Below are 21,118 nucleotides of genomic sequence, written 5' to 3' on the forward strand. Positions count from 1 at the left end.
TTGACTGGTTTTTAATAAAAGCACTTGAGCACTTTTTCCACCATCCTCTGGCCTCATTATCCTCATATGTCAGCTCATCTCTGTCATAACTATCGACGGTGTGGGTTTAGCAGACTCCCATGTGGGAAGAGGGAGTCTGTAGGGGACTGGCATCGTCACACACTTGCCCTCAAAATAGCACAGCTGATAGAAAATAACATTTTAGAAAATAACAAAGCAGCTTGTGCACGTACAAGAAGTCTTACTTTACCATGACTGTCTGTGCCTGTACATGTTTGGTTAAAACTTGCTTGTTCTTCACTTAGTGAAGTGATGGTTAAGCTTCAGCAGGAGTTGGCTCTCAAGGTTCTTGCAGTGAGCCTGTGACCATTTAGCAGTGAACAGGAGTCCCACATGACTTAAAGTCTCTCACAGGCTGCAGACGCAGGAAGTTTGTGTGTGGTCATATGACTGCATGGCTACGTCTGATTGGTGAAATGGAGTCATGTGATTATTGTTGCTACGTCTGATTGGTGAAACATAGTCATGTGATTATTGTTGCTATGTCTGATTGGTGAAACAGTCATGCAGTAGATCCACTGGCGACTTCTCTCTGGCAAAAATATAGCGTATCTAATGTGTAAATGGAAAAAGTAAAAGTAAAAAGTATGGTGCAGTAAAACTACTCTTAGAAGTACAATTTTTTAAAAAGTTACTCAAGTAAATGTAACAGAGTAAATGTAACTCGTTACTACCCACCTCTGAAGCAGGAAAGCCATCCATTTCAAGAAGTAAATCTTTTTTAGCTTGAATCTGTATTTATGACCAAATACCAACTTTGAAATCTGTTTCAGTGATTTGCCTTATTATACATGGAACTTGTAAAGTAGCACCATAGGCTTGGAAAATAAAGACAAAAATGGGCTCCTTTTTTACATTGTCTCCTTGAATATTACACATATATACAATATATTTTTTTACAAGTATTTTTTTACAAGTATTTTTTCAGGGAGATATCATTTATTTGTTCTGTGGTACAGTACAAATCATCAGCATAAAGTAAAAGCTACCACTGGCAAATGTGTTTATTTATGTATCTGTATCTTAGTAGATAAACACTATACCTTACTGGTGCGAACAACTGATCTAAATGCAATTAAAATTCCTGCTGCCATCCTCTCCTATACTGTAGGAGGAAAAAACTGTAAAGAAAGCACAAGGAAAAACTACCAACAAATCCACAAAGCACTGCAGAAGTAAAAGGCCTCTGAGTTTGACTGCAGTAGCAATTAAAAGTAAATATTGATAAATGCTGTAATGTCCTGGGTGTTGCTGTCCAAGCCTATAGCAGATACCGCCCAGGGGAGTGACCAAACTAACATATGAGACATCTGTGACGGATGCATTCCAATGTTTAGTGAATTATCAGGGGTGTGTTGGCTGCAAAGCTAATGAGCAATTATTACACAATGGAAAAAGAGTGTGTTCCCCACATAAATTGTCTCAGAGTTGCCACGTTATTCATCATCAGAGTGTACTTCAGTAGGCCACTTAAATACTGCCCAAAAATTAAATCATAAAATATTTTCATGAGAACATCAGCCCTCCTCGATAGCGTCACATTATTTATTATACCATAAGAGGAGTTATTATGAGATATTATAGGTTCCTTTATTTATGAGAAACTCTCTTTTTGGTCATAAGGCTATGGTAGAGCACAAAAACAATCATGTATGCATAGCTCTTTAGATATTGTGAAGCAGACTGAGCATGTGTAATGGAGAATTGAGTATACATTGCCTACTATATTAATTGTCCTATCAGAGACCAAGTAGCCTGGAAAAAGAGAAAGGTGCATCATGTTATTTGTATTTTATCACTTTAAATTATTCTTGAGATGTTCAGCTCACAGCAATACTAATAAGTTATCAAATGTATGCATGGTGCAACATTCAGATACATTTAGGGATTTTAAGTGTTTTGAAAGTTGGAGTATTTACATTTTTCACCAGAGAAACAGATGTTACATTTTTGTTTATTAAAATTTTGTAAAAATGAGTAATATCAAGTGAGAATAGAATATAATTATATGTATTAACTGAGTACATAAAATGCCACTTTTCTAATAGCATTTTACAAAACTGAGACCAAACAGACTTGTGGTGTCTGAAACAGCTTTCATAAACACAATATTCCAACGCGAGTGATATAAAAATGCCATGTTTTGTACTATTGTCAGTTGTTGTTTGTGGATGGTTTATAGATAAGTCTAGATGACATATGTTGATACATTGTAATATGAGAGAAATATTGAATTAATCTGCACATAACGTTTTAGTGTAACATACTGTAAATGCTGAGGTCATCTTTATACCCTGGCTTATGAAGTTCTTTTCCTTTTTCATTCATTTCTAAATAGGTTCAGTGACTGGCTGTGTGTGTGATTTTCCCAGCATTTCACTAATTTGTACTGGGGATCTGTTTATCCAACATTACCATCTATTGTGTGTGTAAAACAGGGAAATATACAAAATGTACAAGTTGAAATAACCTTTCCCAAGTTAAATTTAAAACAGTAAACAAATCCATAACTGAAGTTGCATGAAATGTTTGTCTATTTTAAGATACACAAGTTCAAAAATTTGCCAAAGCTTTTCAATGATTGTTTTTGAATTTTCAGAAAATGTGTTCAGTGCATTCCATTTCATATATCTCAATGAAAGTTTATTTTTCCTTATAAATCTTCTGATGCAATAACTGCTATATTTTAACAAGATCGGTTCATTGGGAACAAAATTGTTTAATGCACTTAGACAAACAGGTGCTTTTCTGTATCTAAAGTCATTGTTTTATGTAACCAAAAAACAAAAATTGCACTCCCGAACAAATATTATTTTTTAGTTTCTCAAGAACAATTCCTTTATGAGTATTCCCTAAGTTTTTCTCAAATGGCAGACTTTTGTTACTGCACTTTGTAGCAGGAAAACAAGAAATGTGATTAGCAAAATTGTGGTACAATGGTAGCACCTATGCTAAAACAAAATCACAGAAAGTTGTGCAAGGGTAATCAAAATAATGACAAAATTTTCAATAACAAAAATAACAAATACAATTCAAAAGGTGAAGAAACTAAAACAACAACAATTTTAATGGGTTGCTGGCAAACGGAAAATGAAGTATGATTACATGAAAACTGGAAGGTACTTTACACTGGACCAGGAGACTTATTTTTGGGATTACTTGCCCTAGCAAGTCTGACACACTTCTTTTTTCATGAGCCAGTGAAGAATCTTTCTCAGCAGTATGCATCCTGTCCATTGAAAAGGGGTGTAAGTTAACATTTTACAAAGTGACACTGATTTTTCTTCTGTTTTTGTTTTTTGAATGAAGAGATCATTCTTATTTTTTGTTTTCAAGGTATTTTAGGCATTTTTTCTTTATGCTTAGGGCAGGGTGGGAGTTAGGAATATGATTAGTTGATCCAAAGCAAAAAACAAGTGTTTTTCATTATGGGAAGATGGTTGCACAGTTACTCATTTCCATTCTTACCATTCTGATTTGCATCAAAACTTTTTCTTTCATTTTAATGCTGCTGCTCTAACGAACAGCCTGTAATCTGCTTGCTAGTCTGTAGTATTCTTCATTGTTGATGTCAGAGGCCACAAGCTCACTGAAGACTACTGCTAATGAGAGATTCTGCATACTACGTAGATATCAGTAAACACACACTGCATTTATACAGACCTGTCTGATTTACATGCTAAAGAAACCTTGCTCAGTTCATGACAATACACTACTATATGTCTATTTCACAGCTAACTGGAAGAATATTTTTCTCCTGAGATCATGTTTGCATTTTCCAATTTGAAATTAGACATCTGTGTAATTGTTTTCAAGCATTATCAGTATATATAAAATATAAATATACAGTATATGAAATCTAACATTACGCAAAAAATAAAACGCAGTATTACTACAAAAAATTTTATGCATGATTTTAAAATGCATAAATGATGTAAACAGTCATCATTTGATACTTTTTTCTTTTCCTTCTGTTGTTTCCTCTGGCAAAGTGCAATAAACATTAGTACAAATCCACTACAGAATTAAATGCATCAAAAGAGATTGCTCTTATATTTCCATTTAAAAGCATCTTTCTTATTTTCTGATTTCTGATGCATTAAAGTTTGTTTTTTAACTAAATCATTATGCAATAAAGTAGAAAAGTATAAGGAAATTGGGTAATAAGCTAATCTAATGAAATGTTCCCATTTTCTGTTTTATACAGACATAGATAATAGCGGTTATGTCTGTGACTATGAAATGCAGGAGCTCTTTAAAGAGGCAAACCTTCCACTTCCAGGATACAAGGTACGAGAAATTGCAGAAAAAATCATCATGGCTGCGGATCACAACAAAGATGGAAAGATCAGCTTTGAAGAATTTGTATCGGTAATTCGTTTTATAGCTTAGATAAATAGCTTTATTCTATATCATATCATTTCAGAGTCAGTAAATTGCTGTTTGTAAATTTCTATAAGGATAATGATCTGATATGAGAAAGGAGGTCAAAGAAGGAGTGTGTGACTGAAGCTGGAATTTTTTTAATCTTACAACTCAATTCTCAGTCCTTCAACCTTTAACCTTATGAAGAGTTATTGCTTTTAAGATTGTGCTGATCATTTTCACTCAGAGCCACTTGAATTCTTTATTTAGGTGTGGAGTAAACCTAATTTAAAAGTAAACCACTGGGATCCTTGCTCATACTATCTATCATATGTGCCATAGTGGGTACAAATTAGTTGTTGGTGACTATCTACTCTGAATGGTTTATTTTATTGCATCTAACCAATCCCCAACCAGACTGAGATCTCAGGACTGAGAAGACATTAACCTAAATTCACTGTTGTATTCTTAGGACCATTGCAGACAATTCCTAGCAGTATAGAATGGAGTATCATACTGCCTAAAAACCTGTTTGTAGATGGAACCCACTACTACTGAAAAGGGGTGCACTTGCAGTGTTAGGCAAAGATGTTCAGATATTCAGTGACATTCAGACTTTGATCTACTGCCATCAAAAACATGCATCATTGACTGCATCATTGACTCCCAGGTCCATTATTTGCTGTTCCCCATTCTCCGTCCACTACAACTGGAACTTACTTTTTCCACAGTAAGTAGTAGGGAATGTGAAACTCCTCAAATAATTTGTGCAAGATACTTAAAATATGTGAAATTGTATAGGAAACACTTTTGAGTGAATTTTTGACTGTTTGGTGTTTCATTCATTATAATGTGATTGAAAAAATTAATAAAATTTAAAAATGCCTCTGTTATTTTCATGTTGTATTATACTTCCTTTTTATTAGCTTTATCAAGAACTCAAAAGCAAAGAGGTAAGCAAGACCTTTCGGAAGGCCATTAACAAGCCAAAGGGTTTAACGGCACTAGGAGGAACATCTCAAATATCCAGTGAGGGAACACAGCACTCATACTCAGGTATGTAGGTGAGTCTATAAAATAAATGAGAAAGTTTTTAGAGCAAATGGTTCTGCATTGTCCCTAACTGAATACAAGGCTTTAGGACACTACCACCTCACCTTCCACCCAGACAACTAGTAAAAATATATATATAAAATGTTTCATATATTTTGTGGTATTGAATCAAATTAGTTTTCATATTTTTTATTAATGATGTTATTAAATTAACTGCAAAAGCTGACACTTGTATATTAGCATACATTCACAGAGGTAATGGTAATTTGCCCTCACTGTGACATTTAGCATGAGGCAGAACAAGTAAAAGACTTCACATGTTACTGTTGTAGCTAGATGCAGGGCTGGAGATATATCTTCATTTCAATAAAATTTAATAGCCTATAATTTCCTCTACTGGGATTATTCTCTACTGCCCTCCTAACAAAAATAATCACAACCACTGATTTAGATCTTTATAGCTCATTCTTATAGGCAATTATTTTCTTTAAGATTTGGTAGGGCTAACAGTTTTATTCTTTAGTGTCATAATGCACTTAGCTGTCTTTCAGTACTTAATCAGTGACTTTTTATTTTAGATGAAGAAACCGTTGCTTTTTCAAACTGGATTAATAAAAGCCTTTCAAATGATCCTGACTGCAAACATTTATTGCCTATGGATCCAAACAATGGAAGTCTTTTTAAATCTGTTCGTGATGGAATCTTACTATGGTATGTTGAATGACTATGTTTGCTTTGATGAGGCAGCGCACATGTGTAGGAGGGAATGTGGGAAGGAAGTGTTTATTTTTGATAACTAAGGATTTTCATTCTGTTTTACTTAATAGAAGCAAATTCCTGATTAAATAATAAGTCGTTAAGTGAAGCCCTACTTCAATGAGACCATTAATGCCTTCTTCCATTATCTTCCTATTCCAAGTACGGTATTAAAAATGTGCAGACAGAAGTCACCTAATATCCCCCTGTTTTCTTAGTATAGGTTTTTGAAAAACTGGATACATTAAATCCATCATGGCTACAGTGCCAACCTGGCTATAGAAGGCTGAGAATAGAACTTTGTGAGACCTTAGTCATGAGAGTAATGTGGCAGAAGCATTTTTTGAAGTGTTGCTCAAAGGATGTTATGTGCCTGCAAGTGTTTCTTTCGATGGTCTGCTACATTTTAGTTTACTAAAACGATCATTTTCATATTCTTTTGGGTATATTTAGTTTACATCAAAGAAATAGTGAATTTCATAATTTCTGTTTAAGCAGCTGGCCACTCTCACACTAGAAGTTACTCTGTGGAGCTGGTCACACTCAACTCACCCTGTTTGTACTATTGCATCTCGACAGAGGCCCACTTGTGACTGTCTGTGGCTGCATCTTTATGCACCTATATATGCAAACATAATTCTATTAATGTTGACAATATGTTGATAGCTATAGGTAGATTCATCTACCTGTCCTTATGCAATTTAATTTTGTCACAGCAAACTCCATATCATATGCATATCATCATTCCCACACTTATAATTAAATCAGAGTGGAAAATAAATGCAGCCAATTATCCTGAAATGCCATAGATGAGTCAAACATGGATCTGCCTGTAGAATGTGATATGTGAACCAAAGTGTGGATTTTACTTTTTTCACATAAATAAAAAATGTGTTACAATGATACCTAAAGCTTTAGTCCTGTTACTACTTTGATGCAACTGTGACACACCAATAACATAAAATGTATGAGTTACATGTATAATGATCCAGCTTTTACTTTGCAGATTTCCACAAATTTCTTTGACAGAATTTTTTTTAATCTTTAAAGATAGTGTAACATGCTAGCTATTTGGCAAAGGCTTGTAAAAACAATACAGTCAGAGGAGTGTCATACAACAAGAGAAAGGCCCATATCAGTATTTGGAAGCTCTCCTAATATTCAGACATTTGCTCCATGACCTCTTTCTGTCTTGCTCTGTCTCTCCCTGTCTCACTTCGGTACCCACAGAGTAATTACTTTTGGGCATCAATTAAGTAAATAATATGTAGTGTGCCATTTTATACACTAATGCAATGTAATGTTTATTTTATGGATGAATGGATGAATTAGCCAAAACATTTTACTTATACAAAATATTTTCAGATTTTTATGCTCAACACACTTACATTTTCAATTAATTAATTGATTTTCAGTCCTTGTTTTACTGTGGAGCATCAGGGAGCCAGATCCTATCATGGTAGCTTTGGGTACAAGGCAAAAAAAACAGTTCCTGATGAGGATGTCAGTCTATTGTAGAGCACCCCCAATTACTCACACAGAGCCAGTTCAGAGTTGCTAGTAGAACTAACCTACATGTTTTGGACATTGGAGAAGAAACCACATTATCCTGAAAAATCCATACAACTACAGTGGCAAGGCTGACTCATATGGTATACAGAGACCACAAAAACATATGAGACCTTCTAGCAATTCCATATAAAAATGAGTAAAGTATCTCTACCTTTTTTTAACATTATTCTTACTTCTCTTCCCTCGTTCAATGCTGTTATCTTTCCTTTATGATTAATTTCACAGCTTCCTGTAAATTTTAGTGTATTGTTTAGTAGTTAACAATATTTTAAAATAACTTTGTCTGGGAAGCACTTTAAACTGCTACTAGTTCCAAAATACAGTACAGCATATTGTTTCATATTAATACTAATTTGCCCACATAAGTGGTAAGGGATCACTTGTGGGCAGCTCAGGCAGAGTAAATATTCAATTAATAATTAAGGAATTTTGTGTTTTTTTCTTTTAGCAAACTGATCAATTTTTCACAGCCAGACACAATTGATGAGCGGGTAATTAATACAAAGAAGCTCACGCCATTTACAATAACAGTAAGTACAGTGTATAAAAATACTATGAGATCAGCATTTAGTAGTAGTATTAGTAGTAACATCACGTATACAGAGCACAGAGAAACACGTTCTTGCATGTCAACACTCCCCCACTCAGTCAACAAGATTGTATTTAAAATATATAACATGATTTCCTTTAATAGAAAACACAAATCTGCCTTCCTGTTAATTGTGCAGTAATTAAAGAACTAAGTGATGTTTTATTGTTTTAAGCAGTTACAATATTTCACTTGTATGGGTTAAAATTTTACTACAAATTCATTTTAAATAATCAATAGTTACACTTTGGGCGGCAGGGTGGTAGCGTTGCTGCCTCACAGTAAGGAGAGCCGGGTTCACTTCCCGGGTCCTCCCTGCATGGAGTTTGCATGTTCTCCCCGTGTCTACGTGGGTTTCCTCCGGGTGCTCCGGTTTCCTCCCACAGTCCAAAGACATGCAGGTTAGGTGGCTTGGCGATTCTGAAATTGGCCTTGGTGTGTGGGTGGGTGTGTGTGTCCTGCGGTGGGTTGGTGCCCTGCCTGGGATTGATTCCTGCCTTGCTCCCTGTTTTGGCTGGGATTAGCTCCAGCAGACCCCCGTGACCCTGTGTTCGGATTCAGCGGGTTGGAAAATGGATGGATGGATAGATAGTTACACTTCAGATATTTTCTGCTTTTAACGTCAAACATTTATTTAGCAGATAAAAATACAGGAGGACATATCTAGCTAGATAAGGTCATTATTTTGTCTTTATAACATACTGTGATGAATTTAGAACCCTAATCTAACCTGTGTTTGCCTTTCAACATATAGTAAGTTTAAGTTCAAATATACTGTCAAGTGTACTGAGTGCAGTGAAATGTCTGATTATAATGCAACACATCATCATTCTCTTCGTATTAATGTTTTGGTGCTGTGATATTTGAATATTTTTTTCTTTCCGAAGATTGTTTATTAGACAAAATGTGACTCAGTGCATACGACAACTGTTTACTCTTAAGCATGATGGGCAGAATCTGAAAGCCAATTTAATAAAGTAGCATTAAAACACAAGATATTGTATTTCTCTGCTAAGTATGTGCTGTTTTGTTCTACAGGAAAATTTAGTGCTTGGATTAAACTCCGCTTCTGCTATAGGCTGTACAGTTGTCAACATTGGACCACAAGATCTAAGACAAGGGAGCCCTCACTTGGTGCTTGGACTTTTGTGGCAAATCATCAAGGCTGGCTTATTTGCAGATATTGAGATCTCCAGAAATGAAGGTATATTAAGTAAATTGTTTGAGAGAAATGTGGTTATTGTAGTCATTTTTATCACTCCCAGAAAAAATGTCAGTTTTATTCCTCTTGTTTTCTTGTATCCATTTTTCACTAACACCAGGATCTTTCTTTGTATTCTTATTCTTGGTTTGGACTTTTCCAAATAACTCCAATGGAGCCCTAGTTCCTCCATGGCAAATGCAAAATCCAGAACTTTTCTTTTGCTATGTTAGAAATATTTCTTTTCATTATAATCTCTATGCACTTTGCTCTTGGACAGTGATGATGACAGTTTCACGTTTGTTGTCCATTGTCGTCTGTTAGTGCTTATTGTCTTTGACATTTTAGCAGCACTAAATTAAATAAAAAGCACAAGAAAAAGTTTTATTTTTATTTACAAAGCTGCTTTTGATCTTTAAGATAGGGTTTCATTTGTAAACATGACTGTATATTATAATTTTCTTGCCTATGTAAAGTGTCTTGTAAGAGCACATGATGTTAATTGTACTATAAAAAAATTATTGATTGGTTAGAACATTTAGCAGGGATTGTGTTGATATCACACAATCATTCTTATTTATGTTGTTTCTTCATAATGATACCTTAATAGACTTAAGTTACCTTTGCTTCTTTCACATAAACAAACATCAAAACCCATCTTTTAACATTACAAAGTTTACATAATGCTCTTTTTATTAGCAAATTACTGCATATTTAAATAAGTAAAAATGAATTCTTATTTATGTAAATGTTTAGCTTATTTTAAAATGCAGAAATGTGCGACTTCAAATTTGGCATCATATAGGTTTATAATTTTATAGGCTCATTATTGTCACATGTATAGAGAGAGAGAGGTTAGGAGCATGCGCTGATACAGCGCATTGCTGCACCCACCACATGACAAGCCAACTCAGGATCTCAGATTAGGAGTACAGTGAGAATCTTATTTGCATTTTCTAATCGATATGCAGTACGTTGTCACACTCTCGCTCCATGGTTAATGAGCAAAACACCATACAAGTGAATGTTTCATGGTTTTCTGTTTTCTGTTATGTTTTTATACTAGTAACTAATTAGGAAGTTGAAAGTTGTTGTATTAATTTTACGTTTTCAATGGTAAAAGACACTTTTTTATTCATTCTAAAAAAGATGTAGTAGTGACTTACTGGCAACAAATAAAGTCACACACATATTATTTTTTTATTATCTATCCAGAGATACATTTTTATAGCACTAACCAATTTAAGTGGCAAAAGTGACAAAAAGAGGCAGTAGAAGTCATTAGAAGAGCCATCAAAAGGTACACAAACAAAGCTTAAACTGAATAATTTGCAGTGCTTAGAACAAAGTGGAATTATATCTGAGAAGGTACAAGCAAACTTATGCTTGCCAAATGTGGACAGAATCAAACCTGGTGTCCATGGGTACTTTGAAAGGGCAGCACAGCTTCCTACAACACTGCGCTTCAAACTCTTTGTTAATGTTAAACAAGTAGGCTATGTCTTAAATCAGTGCAATCATGATAATAGAAAGGATTATTGTGGCCTGGTTGATAACTGTCTGTAAGTATATATAAGTATACAATAATTAGAAAACTCTGTAAGGCATCATTTGCAATGATTTTATAAGTACATTACCTCAAAAGGAAGATGAAATGGGAGATAATATTCAGCATGAATGTCTGGTTGCCTGGTTGCTTTCATTTACTAAATGAAATAGTATAATAGTCAAAGAATGAGCTATAGATAAGATTGTCTAAGTGCAACAGAAAATTTTTATATATATCCGTTTCATGCTTTTTTAGATATTGTAACTACTGTATAATACAATGGTCAGTTTAAGGTGGTCAGGTGTTTTTTTGAAGAAATCCTTCTTTAACACATCAGCTTAAGCATTCTAGCCCTTTGTACTCCTTGATGTCTCCATTTAGACAGATCCTATTAACTGTTAACTAGTTGTACTATTGTTATATAGCTAGTTCATCATTTAATCCTGGAAAAACTATAATAGCATGATTTTGTGTGCTCTTCTATAAATTGTTATTTTCTGTTTCCTGGTAATTTGCTTGCCAAACATTTAAATGCACCATACTGTATGTATATTGAATTTTGTAAATCACTTTGGTTTATGGCATGTTCTAAATAAAGGCCAATAATAATAAATATGTAACAATATTGTGCACTACTGGGTAACAAATATATAAATGTTTAACTCCTAAATGCAACAAGCTAAAAACCAGACAGTGATGCAATTACTGGCAATGTTGTTGAATTGGTAGCTGCAAGGCTATACACCAAACAACTTAAAAGAATGTGTTTTAAACACAAAGGAAAATCATGGTTCCATAACATTCACATGCACTCTGCTGCTCGCGTATGCGGATTTCACTTTCACCAAACAACAAATCTTTTAATTCTTGCGGATACGCCTCATCATTGGGAAGAAACACTACTTTTCCTGATGGCAACATGAATTAGACGATCTACAAGTCTCCAACTTAAAGTTTAAAGGCAAACACTATCTACATACTTCTGTCATATCACCTATGTCCATATATTTGATCTCTTTTCACTATTCCGTTATATCACCGAGTAATAATTTCCATTTGTTAACGCTAATGCGATCTTTACTATCAATTTTTTGAGACTTTCGAATTTTCGTACTTTCATAATCTCTAACCTGCTATGCATGTGTATTGCGCCAACGTTTTTGAACCTCTTTATTACGTTCTACTTTGTCTTCTACTCTTTGTCTTTTATTTCCGCCCCCACTTGGAGGTGAAAGCACATAAACTGTGTCTAACAATAGCATTCACACGAATGAGAAGTGAGTTGACCGTGGGCATGGTTGTAAATGTTTGTCAAAATCTCTTGGCAAAAAGTCTCATCTCATGGGAGCTGAAATTATCTCAGAGAAAGTCTCGTCTCAGGATTTCCTTTTATAATAGAGAGATATATTCTTGACTCCATAATCCTAAATTGAGTAGAAAATTGATGGATGGATCTTTCTTTCTGTAGTTTCCAATAACAAAGACATTTCACGTATATTTTTCTTTCAGCACTTATTTCTTTGTTGGAAGAGGGAGAAGACCTAGAACAGCTGATGAAACTCTCGCCAGAGGATCTATTACTGCGCTGGGTCAATTATCACCTGAGCAATGCCGGCTGGGAGAAAATTAGAAATTTCAGTGATGATATTAAGGTGAAATATTCATTTGAACTGGTACATAGATTAAAATAAAAGAAAACAACAAAATATATTTCAACAGCATTTCCATAAAATAAGATGTTGCTAATGCCTATAGAAACAAATAGTATAGTGTATATTACATAGAAATATACATGCAAGAAATGGCAAATTCAGTCTTCTAGATGTAATACTGTAATTCAGTTTTATTAATAATAATAAGTTTTATTTATGTAGCACCTTTATTCTTCCTTCTATGAAATGGTTTACATTGCTAATCACAGACGGAAACATTAAAACTGGAATTCTCTCTTATGAAGGAGACAGAGCTATTAGCAAGTGTTGGCAAGTGCAGCAAAGCAGGGCCACGGCCACTGAAAGCTTTTTTTTTTTAAGTTCAACAACACCCTATTTTTACCTTGCTGAAACTCAAGCTCAGACAGTTGTATTATAATTCAAACACATATGTCTACTTTTGTTTAATATCAAACAAACTTACATGTACATGCATCAAACAAGAGAAAAACCAGAAAGATAAATTGACAAAACAAAAAAGACATAGAAGACTGGAGAGCAGCTGTGCTTTGAGTAAGATGACTCAAAAGAAGGTTTTCAGCAGGATCACCTAAGAAAACTGAATGGCAATGAACATAAAAGATTCACTTTAATTTCTTTCTTGGAAGACAGACTCACAGTATTTAAACATATTTACACGTTTTATACAGTACAGTAAATTTTTATTTAAACATATAGTAAAAGACTAATAAAAAGAGCTATATACTTGTTTCAATAACACTCAAAGTAACATCAGTCTAGTCAATTAAGCAATATTTAGGAATATGTGAGAAACTGACAAATTTAACTGACATAAGGCATGTTTATCAAAGATACATACACTTTCCACTATAGGGGAAGGAAGAAATAAACCTGCAAAGGATCCACAGTTCTTTGGCACAAGCATAGTCATAATCTGGCTGGCCTAAAGACAAAGCATCTGTGCATTCCACTTCTGGGCAATCTCAATTACTATATGGCATATCCTATTGTGCATAGCTGAACACTTTTATAAACTTCACATGTCCACATCCACTTAGAGGAACTCATGAACAGTACACGACACACTTAGGAAGAGGTGATACATTTTTTACAACATGATATGAAAAAAACATTTTGATTCTGTTATTAATAAAGCAAAGGTAACAAAATAAGGATAGGCATATCATGAAGCAAAATAACCAAGTATACATTTGTTTAAGTTTTACTGATTTCTTACTGAAAAGCAAGTGAGAAGCCCCTAAGGTAAAAGGTGTCCTGTCCTAAACTGGGGAGTCTCGGACACATCATAGTATGGTACACAGTAGGAGTTACAGTACCACAATACAGTAAAGCACAATTTACCAGTAGGCTCAGAGCTTTAAGATTCAGGTCCCCGCACTAGTGTACATAAAAATGATTGGTATTAATGCCTCATACCTATTATGACTATATACAATGCTAAGCTCTACTACATAACAAACATCAAGTTTTTCTGACTAAAGTGCTGGTAATTTTATATGCTTTAAGTTTTAGTTTTAAATTCAATTCAGTTTATTCACATATAGCATTCTTTTATTAAAGATGGTCTCTCAGCATAAGAAACGAACAGCATCAGAAAAATATATTACTATGCAGAATTTTCATACAAAACAACGCATACTGTATCTAGTTAAATAAACTGCAGTACAGAAGTCTGTCAACTTTGGTTAAAATATAATCAAAGTCATTTGGCTTTGAAGAAGAAGGCAAAGGCTATGCTTAAATGCATTTCTCAAAAGAATAACCCTTTGTATGTCTTGTTGAGGAACAAAGGCAGAGCGATGCTGACCTGGACCAAGTGACTATGCATTCCCTTCTGGGTACCCCACAGTATCATCTGTCACATTTTACAGCAATGTAGTGCTAACCACAGAAGGTGCCTTATAAAATAACTGATTTGGAAAACAAATGATCTCAATGTATTTTCATATTTAATTAAAAGTATTTTGCATAGCATCTTTTACAGTAGATTTTTTTTAAAAACAATTATTATTCATCTGAGTTATACATTCATTAGGATACTGACAAAGAGTGCAAAAGGGGCAGCAAAGTAAAGCCAAACTGTCAGTTTATGGAAGGAAATCTGAAAACTTACATGTCTCAGAAAAAAGACACTAAAGTTCAATATTCAAATACACTTGGGAAATGATGCATCTTCAGTCCAGATCAGATAAGGAGAATAAGGGATTCTCATCATCAAACACAATTAAATTGTTTCAGACTATGTTTTCCGAAAGGAGTGCATTTAAAAAGTGAGAAGGGTAGTTTCTAGGATCTCCTGCAGGTTTGTGTGAGGACTGCATTGTATGCATGCAATCTGTAACACATAATTAGAGCTTTATAAGTGAATAGTAGCAGATTCTGAATTGAACATAAAGCCACAATGTGGGACCAGCTGGAGCATTATATAATCAAGATGGTCTCTGCCACAAAAAAACAAAATTGGGTAAATGTAAGGACTATAAGATATACTGATGACGGTAGTTTTACTTTTAGCGGTTTCCATCGATTCCGTAAAATTTTTTGCTAGCCTGTTGTCAGTCATTAGACTAGGGTTTTGCGCTGCTTATCCTCAAATCCAGGAGATGAGCCCCTTATTCCCTTTGTTAAATCTTTTATTACTGAGCCTAATACAATGCAAATCAATTATCTGGGGAGTTAACTTACTCTTAAATTAATCTTCTTCTATAATCCTGTTAAACTGTCTGAGTTGCCAATGAGGTTTGAAGATTGTGGATTTACCAGCTGTTGGTTTGGTCTAAATCCTGCACCATTTTTCTCAATGAAACCTTTAAAGTGATTCCAGTAACAAAGTTGCTATGCCTTCTGTGTTTCTTTGGAGTAAACACAATATTCAATGAATCAATCCATTTTTAATTTGTATAGCACCTTTCATGTTAAATCTCATCACTGAAGTCTTTAAGAGTGGACAATAGATGTCAGCAAATGCTTCCAAGTTATATATGCCCTCAGGAATTTTCATTTGTGGGTTTTTTCAACTAGAGCACAGGCACGTAAAGTCACTAGTTCATTTTATGCCTATATTTTTTTTCTGTTGTAGGATTCAAAAGCCTATTACCACCTTTTGAATCAGATTGCACCAAAGGGGACACGAGACGATGAACTGAAGATTGACATTGATATGTCTGGATTTAATGTATGTTCCAAGCCAACTGGCACAATGCTTTAATTGTTCCATCACATTTGTCATTTTATTGTAATTTTTGCAAGACTAGTCTGCAAATCTGGGTTTCCTAGTGCTTGATACAGTGCTTTATATTTACATATAAATATGGAAATACAAAAAAGAAGCAATGTAACACTACTATAGAAATAATTTATAAAACAGCATGATTGTTCATGTTAATGCTGATGACACTTTTTTTCTATTTAGGAGAAGGATGACTTGCAGCGTGCAGAATACATGCTGCAGCAAGCTGCTAAGCTAGACTGCAGGCAGTTTGTTACACCTGCAGATGTCGTGGGTGGCAATCCAAAACTGAACATGGCATTTGTTGCAAACTTGTTCAACACCTTTCCTGCTCTAGATAAGCCAAACAGCAATGGCTATGACCCATCTCTTTTAGAAGGTAAGGAGGCAAAAAAAAGTCTTTAAAATGTTGGGCCCTTTATCAAATGACATATGCATAAGTAGCTCTTCGAAAGGATGATTTTTGATATATTTTTTCATTGGAAGTTTCCCTGTATCTTTGCCTTTCTTTGACAATGACTGCACATTGTGGAAGTGATCTACAAATGGGAACATTATAACATTTTGTTGTCAACTCATTCGGCTGATTTTTATCATGAGGAAGTTGCTTTTGTTTATGATACTTCTATTTGCTTAATCAAATTATGAATTATTTGGCTTAGCTTTACTCTGTTCAAGATAACAAACACATCTTTCTGTATAGTACACACAGAAGGTTTAAAACTAGAGGGTGGGGCCCTTTAATATCTTATGTTCTGTATATTTAGGCCCATGAAAGCACCACTTCCTGCATAGAACATTTGGACGAGTAGACCAAATGTAACAAGGATCAAAAAAACTCTGGACTTCCTCATCTCTTACTTTGACTCATGAACTGTGGGGGTGGCATAATAGTTACCCCAGCTTTCTCATTTATCTGACATCCTGGGTTTGAATCATGTGCCTAGCTGTTATCCGTGTGGAGTTTAAACATCCTACTTGTGTCTGCATGTTATAATTTGGTTCATTATAATTTTTTCTGTTTTAAACAAAGAATTTTGATTTTTTTTTCTCATTTTTTTATAATGAATTAATTTTAATTTTAAAATATTCAACATCTTCTTTGGTCACCATTTTGGAGCCTTTTGTTGTCATATGACCAATTAACTATGAAAGGTGACGTCATTAGAGCCTCTGCTATGAAATGGAGGTATCTGGCATTAGCAGCCATCCCATAGTGGATCAAAAAACTGCAAAAGTATTTATTGATTTATTTAAAAAAATTTTAGTATGTGCTTGGTTTGTTTTGGTTTTGAACCCTTGCCTTACCTTCAGATTTTGAGTTTGATTTTGCCATTTAGAAGTTCTGATGTTCTGGCTATTTTCTTGTTTTCCTGCTTTTGACCTGTGCTGATCCCTCACAATGATATTGCGATTGATTTTTTTTTCCTCTTAATATTCCGGATCCTTTCTTACACAGCCCCATAGCATGTGAGTTTTTCTCCCACATCTCCAAATACTTGCAAGGCAGGTTAACTGGTGATTCCAAATTGGCCTGAGTGTGAGCTTGGTGATTGTGTGAGTGAGTGGGCGATGGGATGTACTGGCACCTTGTCCAGAACTGTTCCCTGCCATGTACCTACTGCTGCTGGGACATGTTCAGCACAATTGTTAGTATGAATTAGATTAATGGGTTTGAGAATATAATTGTGTTATGATAATCTTAGACAATAATACTGTATATTTAATTAAATAAAAAGTTTCCAGAAAAAATGGTATTACAATGTAAAAGACTTCACTCAATATTACATGCTTTTTGTCTGCAAAATTTATGTTGTAGCCAAATACTGTAGCACATGAAATATAACATGGGTATCAAATGCCATTTTAACAACTTAGGCTTGAGCATTATAAAATTAACATTTCTTAGTCATAGATATGATTTTCTGCTTTAATGGGATCTTCTTTGTATTCAGAGTATTTGTCCTATTCACAATATGCATTTATAAGTTAAGTTTTTAAAATAAATAACTATTCTCATTAAGCTATTGAATGAGCATTTTGCTACCATTCTCATTAACAATTTTTAGGCTTTAAGATAATTTATTAACACATTATACCAAAACATGCAAGAATTTCTTGGCCTGCATGTGGAGCCATTAGAAATGGGCAAAAATGTGCCTGAGTAGTTAGTGTCGCTACCTCACAGCTCCAGGGAACTATATTTAAATCCAGAAGTTGTCACTCTCTATGTAAAGTTTATACATTCTCCCTGTGCCTATACAGACTTTCCCAGGGTACTCCAGCAGCTTCACCATGGGTATGACATTCATGATGTTACCTGCTAAAAATTAGTATGATGCCTCAAGGTTTACATACAATAGGCCTAATACATATAGTAAATATATATATTAAGCCTGGGAAAGTTAATGTGTTAATTTTTGTGATTAATGTGGCCTGTTTAATGTGTTAAAAAATATTGTCGCATCTAAGACCAGCAACAAGGCAAATGCCTCAATAAAAAAAAGTTAAGTGTGTACCTAAACAATTACACAACAAATAAAAATTTTCATCTAAAGGGTTAACATTTTCTGTTACGCAGTTTACAACAATATGTCAACATATGTCAATACGTAGCACTGGTGTTCATATATATATATATATATATATATATATATATATATATATATATATATATATATATCGTAAGAGACACCCGGCAATCCAGCCTGGCCCAAGAAGTGGAAGGATGGGGAAAGGCAGCTTCTTTAGGGCATTGTTTCCACTAGAGCGCTACATAGCAGCTTCCCTGCAGTGCAGTGGTGCCCAGGATTCCCACAGGGCACCATGGGACTTGGTGTTCTGAATCTCAGGCCTGCTGGGTATTGTGGGTGCCACCAGGGGGTGATGTAGAAGAACCATGGGGCATGACCTGGTACTGTCCTGGAAGTGCTGGCAAATTACGTGGGTGGAAGATCAGAAGCACTTTTGGGTTGGAAAGGATCAGACCACCCTCACAGGGGTGAGCCATAGTTGGGTGGATGGTGGACAAAGCTTGTTGGGAGGAGCAGAGAAGGAAGAAAGAGAGAGAGAAAGAAAGAATCATTTGTGTGCTTTATTGCCTGTTTACTTGTGGCTGTGGTGGTGGAGAGCATTGTGAAGAGTTTCATTAAATAAATGCGCTCTTGGTGCTTTTTACTTGTGTCCTGAGTGTCTGTGAGTTGGGTTTGAGGGGTGACCGTGCCCTCTAGTGTCCACACTATAGAGTGTCTGGCCTACAGGGGGTGCTTAGCTAACCAAACACGCCACAGACAGATGCAGGACACAAGTTCAGCAATGCACTTTTTTATTTTTATTGTGGGACACACTTCCCAATCATTTCCCACCTGCACAGCACAGTTATAAGCACAAATACAGCACACATCACTTTTGTTTCTTCTTCTTCTTCTTTCTTTCCTTTTCTCTCTTTCCCTGTCCTTCTGCCTCCAGTCCTCCTCCAGCAAGCTTTGTCCCTCTTCTTCCCAGCTCTGGCTCCTGGAGCAGTGGCAGTGGGCTTCTTTTATCTTGCACCCAGGAATACTTCCGGTGGCCCATTAGCGTGATCCGGATACACTTCCAGATGAAGTGGAAGCCAGACAAACTAGTGCTCTGCAGTCCCTGCAGCACCCCCTGGCCGCGCACATGGAACCCAACAGGACTGCGCCGAACTCCAACTTCCATGGAACCCTGTGGGAATCTGAGGCACAGCAGCAACACAGGGGGTCTGCCATCTAGTGCTCGGGGAGAGATAATGCCCTGTGCATGCTCTATTCCCATGTCCCCCCTTTAAGAAGGCATCCTGGCCAGGTAAGGGTCCTGGCTGTCTGACACTATATATATATATATATATATATATATATATATATATATATATACAAACACTGACACAATGTATTCAGTATATATATTCAGTTTTGTATACAGTAGTTAACTAGCAGATTGTTTTTGCCTAAAATCAAAATTAAAGGCAGCATCAAATGTCCTATAAGGAAGAAAGATAAATCTGTTTTTAAAGTTTTATTTACTTTTACTACTACAGTATTTATCCTTGCTAAACACATGCATATGTAGTTTTTATGCCAATTTTGTTTTGTTTGTTTGTTTTTAAATCATAGACTTGACTCCCCCCATTGTAGGTACTGTATTAAAGAGATGTGCTTGTGGTTTGCTTCTTCATTGTTACTCTTTTTCTTTCCAAACCCATCAGTGAAGCAGTGCTTGCTTCTTAAAGCCTGAAACCAATTGCAGAATGTGCTTGGCCATTGTTTCACTACCCTCTAAAGTAACACAAGACAGAATAGGTAAAGAACTCCTCTGCTTTATTAACACAGACTCAATTCTCTGTTCAAAAAAGTGTAATATTGAAGCTGTATTCTTACATGTAAAATTTAAGGCTTTTTATTCACCTATGGACCCTTGTATCTATTAGTCCCATTGTAAGCTGCACTAAACAGAATTTTTAAAATTTATAAGAAATGCTTCACTTTAGAACTCAGTTCTATGTGACAAATTAATATATATCATGATTGTGATAACTTTGACTTGAAAAATACCAAACTTACCCTTTTTGTTTAGGTACTCAGATTTCTTTCTCTTTTTTCTTGTGTACAATTATGAAAACATTCTGCAATTGACTTTCACTGAGCATTGCATATCCAAAGTAGTTAGTATAGTTAGATAGTTTTTTTTGTCTGTTCTCAGAATTAAACATTTTCAGCAGTTGCTCACTCATGGGTTGTGCGACTGCTGCTTGTTTTCCTCCCTGTCACCAAGTTGTGCATATGTCTGTTGGAAAAGTATACAAAATATAGGAGAAGAACATCTTGGCTTTCTACAGAATAAATTGTGGCCTTTTACTAAATAAGCAGGACAAAGTTTTGAAAACCCACTAAAAAGATGCTTTATTAGTATGGCATGTAATTTTATTTTATTTGTCTAAATAAACATAATTTTATCTTGGGTCTTAGAACCAAGTGGTAGCATCTAGTATGAGGAACGTCCATACTATATGTCAACCTTAAATTTTTCATTT

General features: G+C 35.1%; 1 protein-coding gene across 4 annotated transcripts in view; it reads left to right on the plus strand.

The window, feature by feature from the left end:
- LOC114646468 (plastin-1-like) overlaps window positions 1-21,118 on the plus strand; it is an 85,918-nt gene that overhangs the window by 50,106 nt on the left and 14,694 nt on the right. For all 4 annotated transcript variants that reach the window (XM_028794677.2, XM_051922911.1, XM_051922910.1 and 1 more), the window contains exons 3-10: window positions 4,268-4,431; window positions 5,352-5,481; window positions 6,057-6,189; window positions 8,255-8,336; window positions 9,434-9,599; window positions 12,655-12,797; window positions 15,919-16,014; window positions 16,252-16,447. In XM_028794677.2, the coding sequence (XP_028650510.1) occupies window positions 4,268-4,431; window positions 5,352-5,481; window positions 6,057-6,189; window positions 8,255-8,336; window positions 9,434-9,599; window positions 12,655-12,797; window positions 15,919-16,014; window positions 16,252-16,447 (1,110 nt within the window). The remainder of the gene's footprint in view (window positions 1-4,267; window positions 4,432-5,351; window positions 5,482-6,056; window positions 6,190-8,254; window positions 8,337-9,433; window positions 9,600-12,654; window positions 12,798-15,918; window positions 16,015-16,251; window positions 16,448-21,118) is intronic.

The sequence above is a fragment of the Erpetoichthys calabaricus genome, chromosome 2 (genome assembly GCF_900747795.2).
Source record: "Erpetoichthys calabaricus chromosome 2, fErpCal1.3, whole genome shotgun sequence".
NCBI classification, from domain to species: Eukaryota; Metazoa; Chordata; class Cladistia; order Polypteriformes; family Polypteridae; genus Erpetoichthys; species Erpetoichthys calabaricus.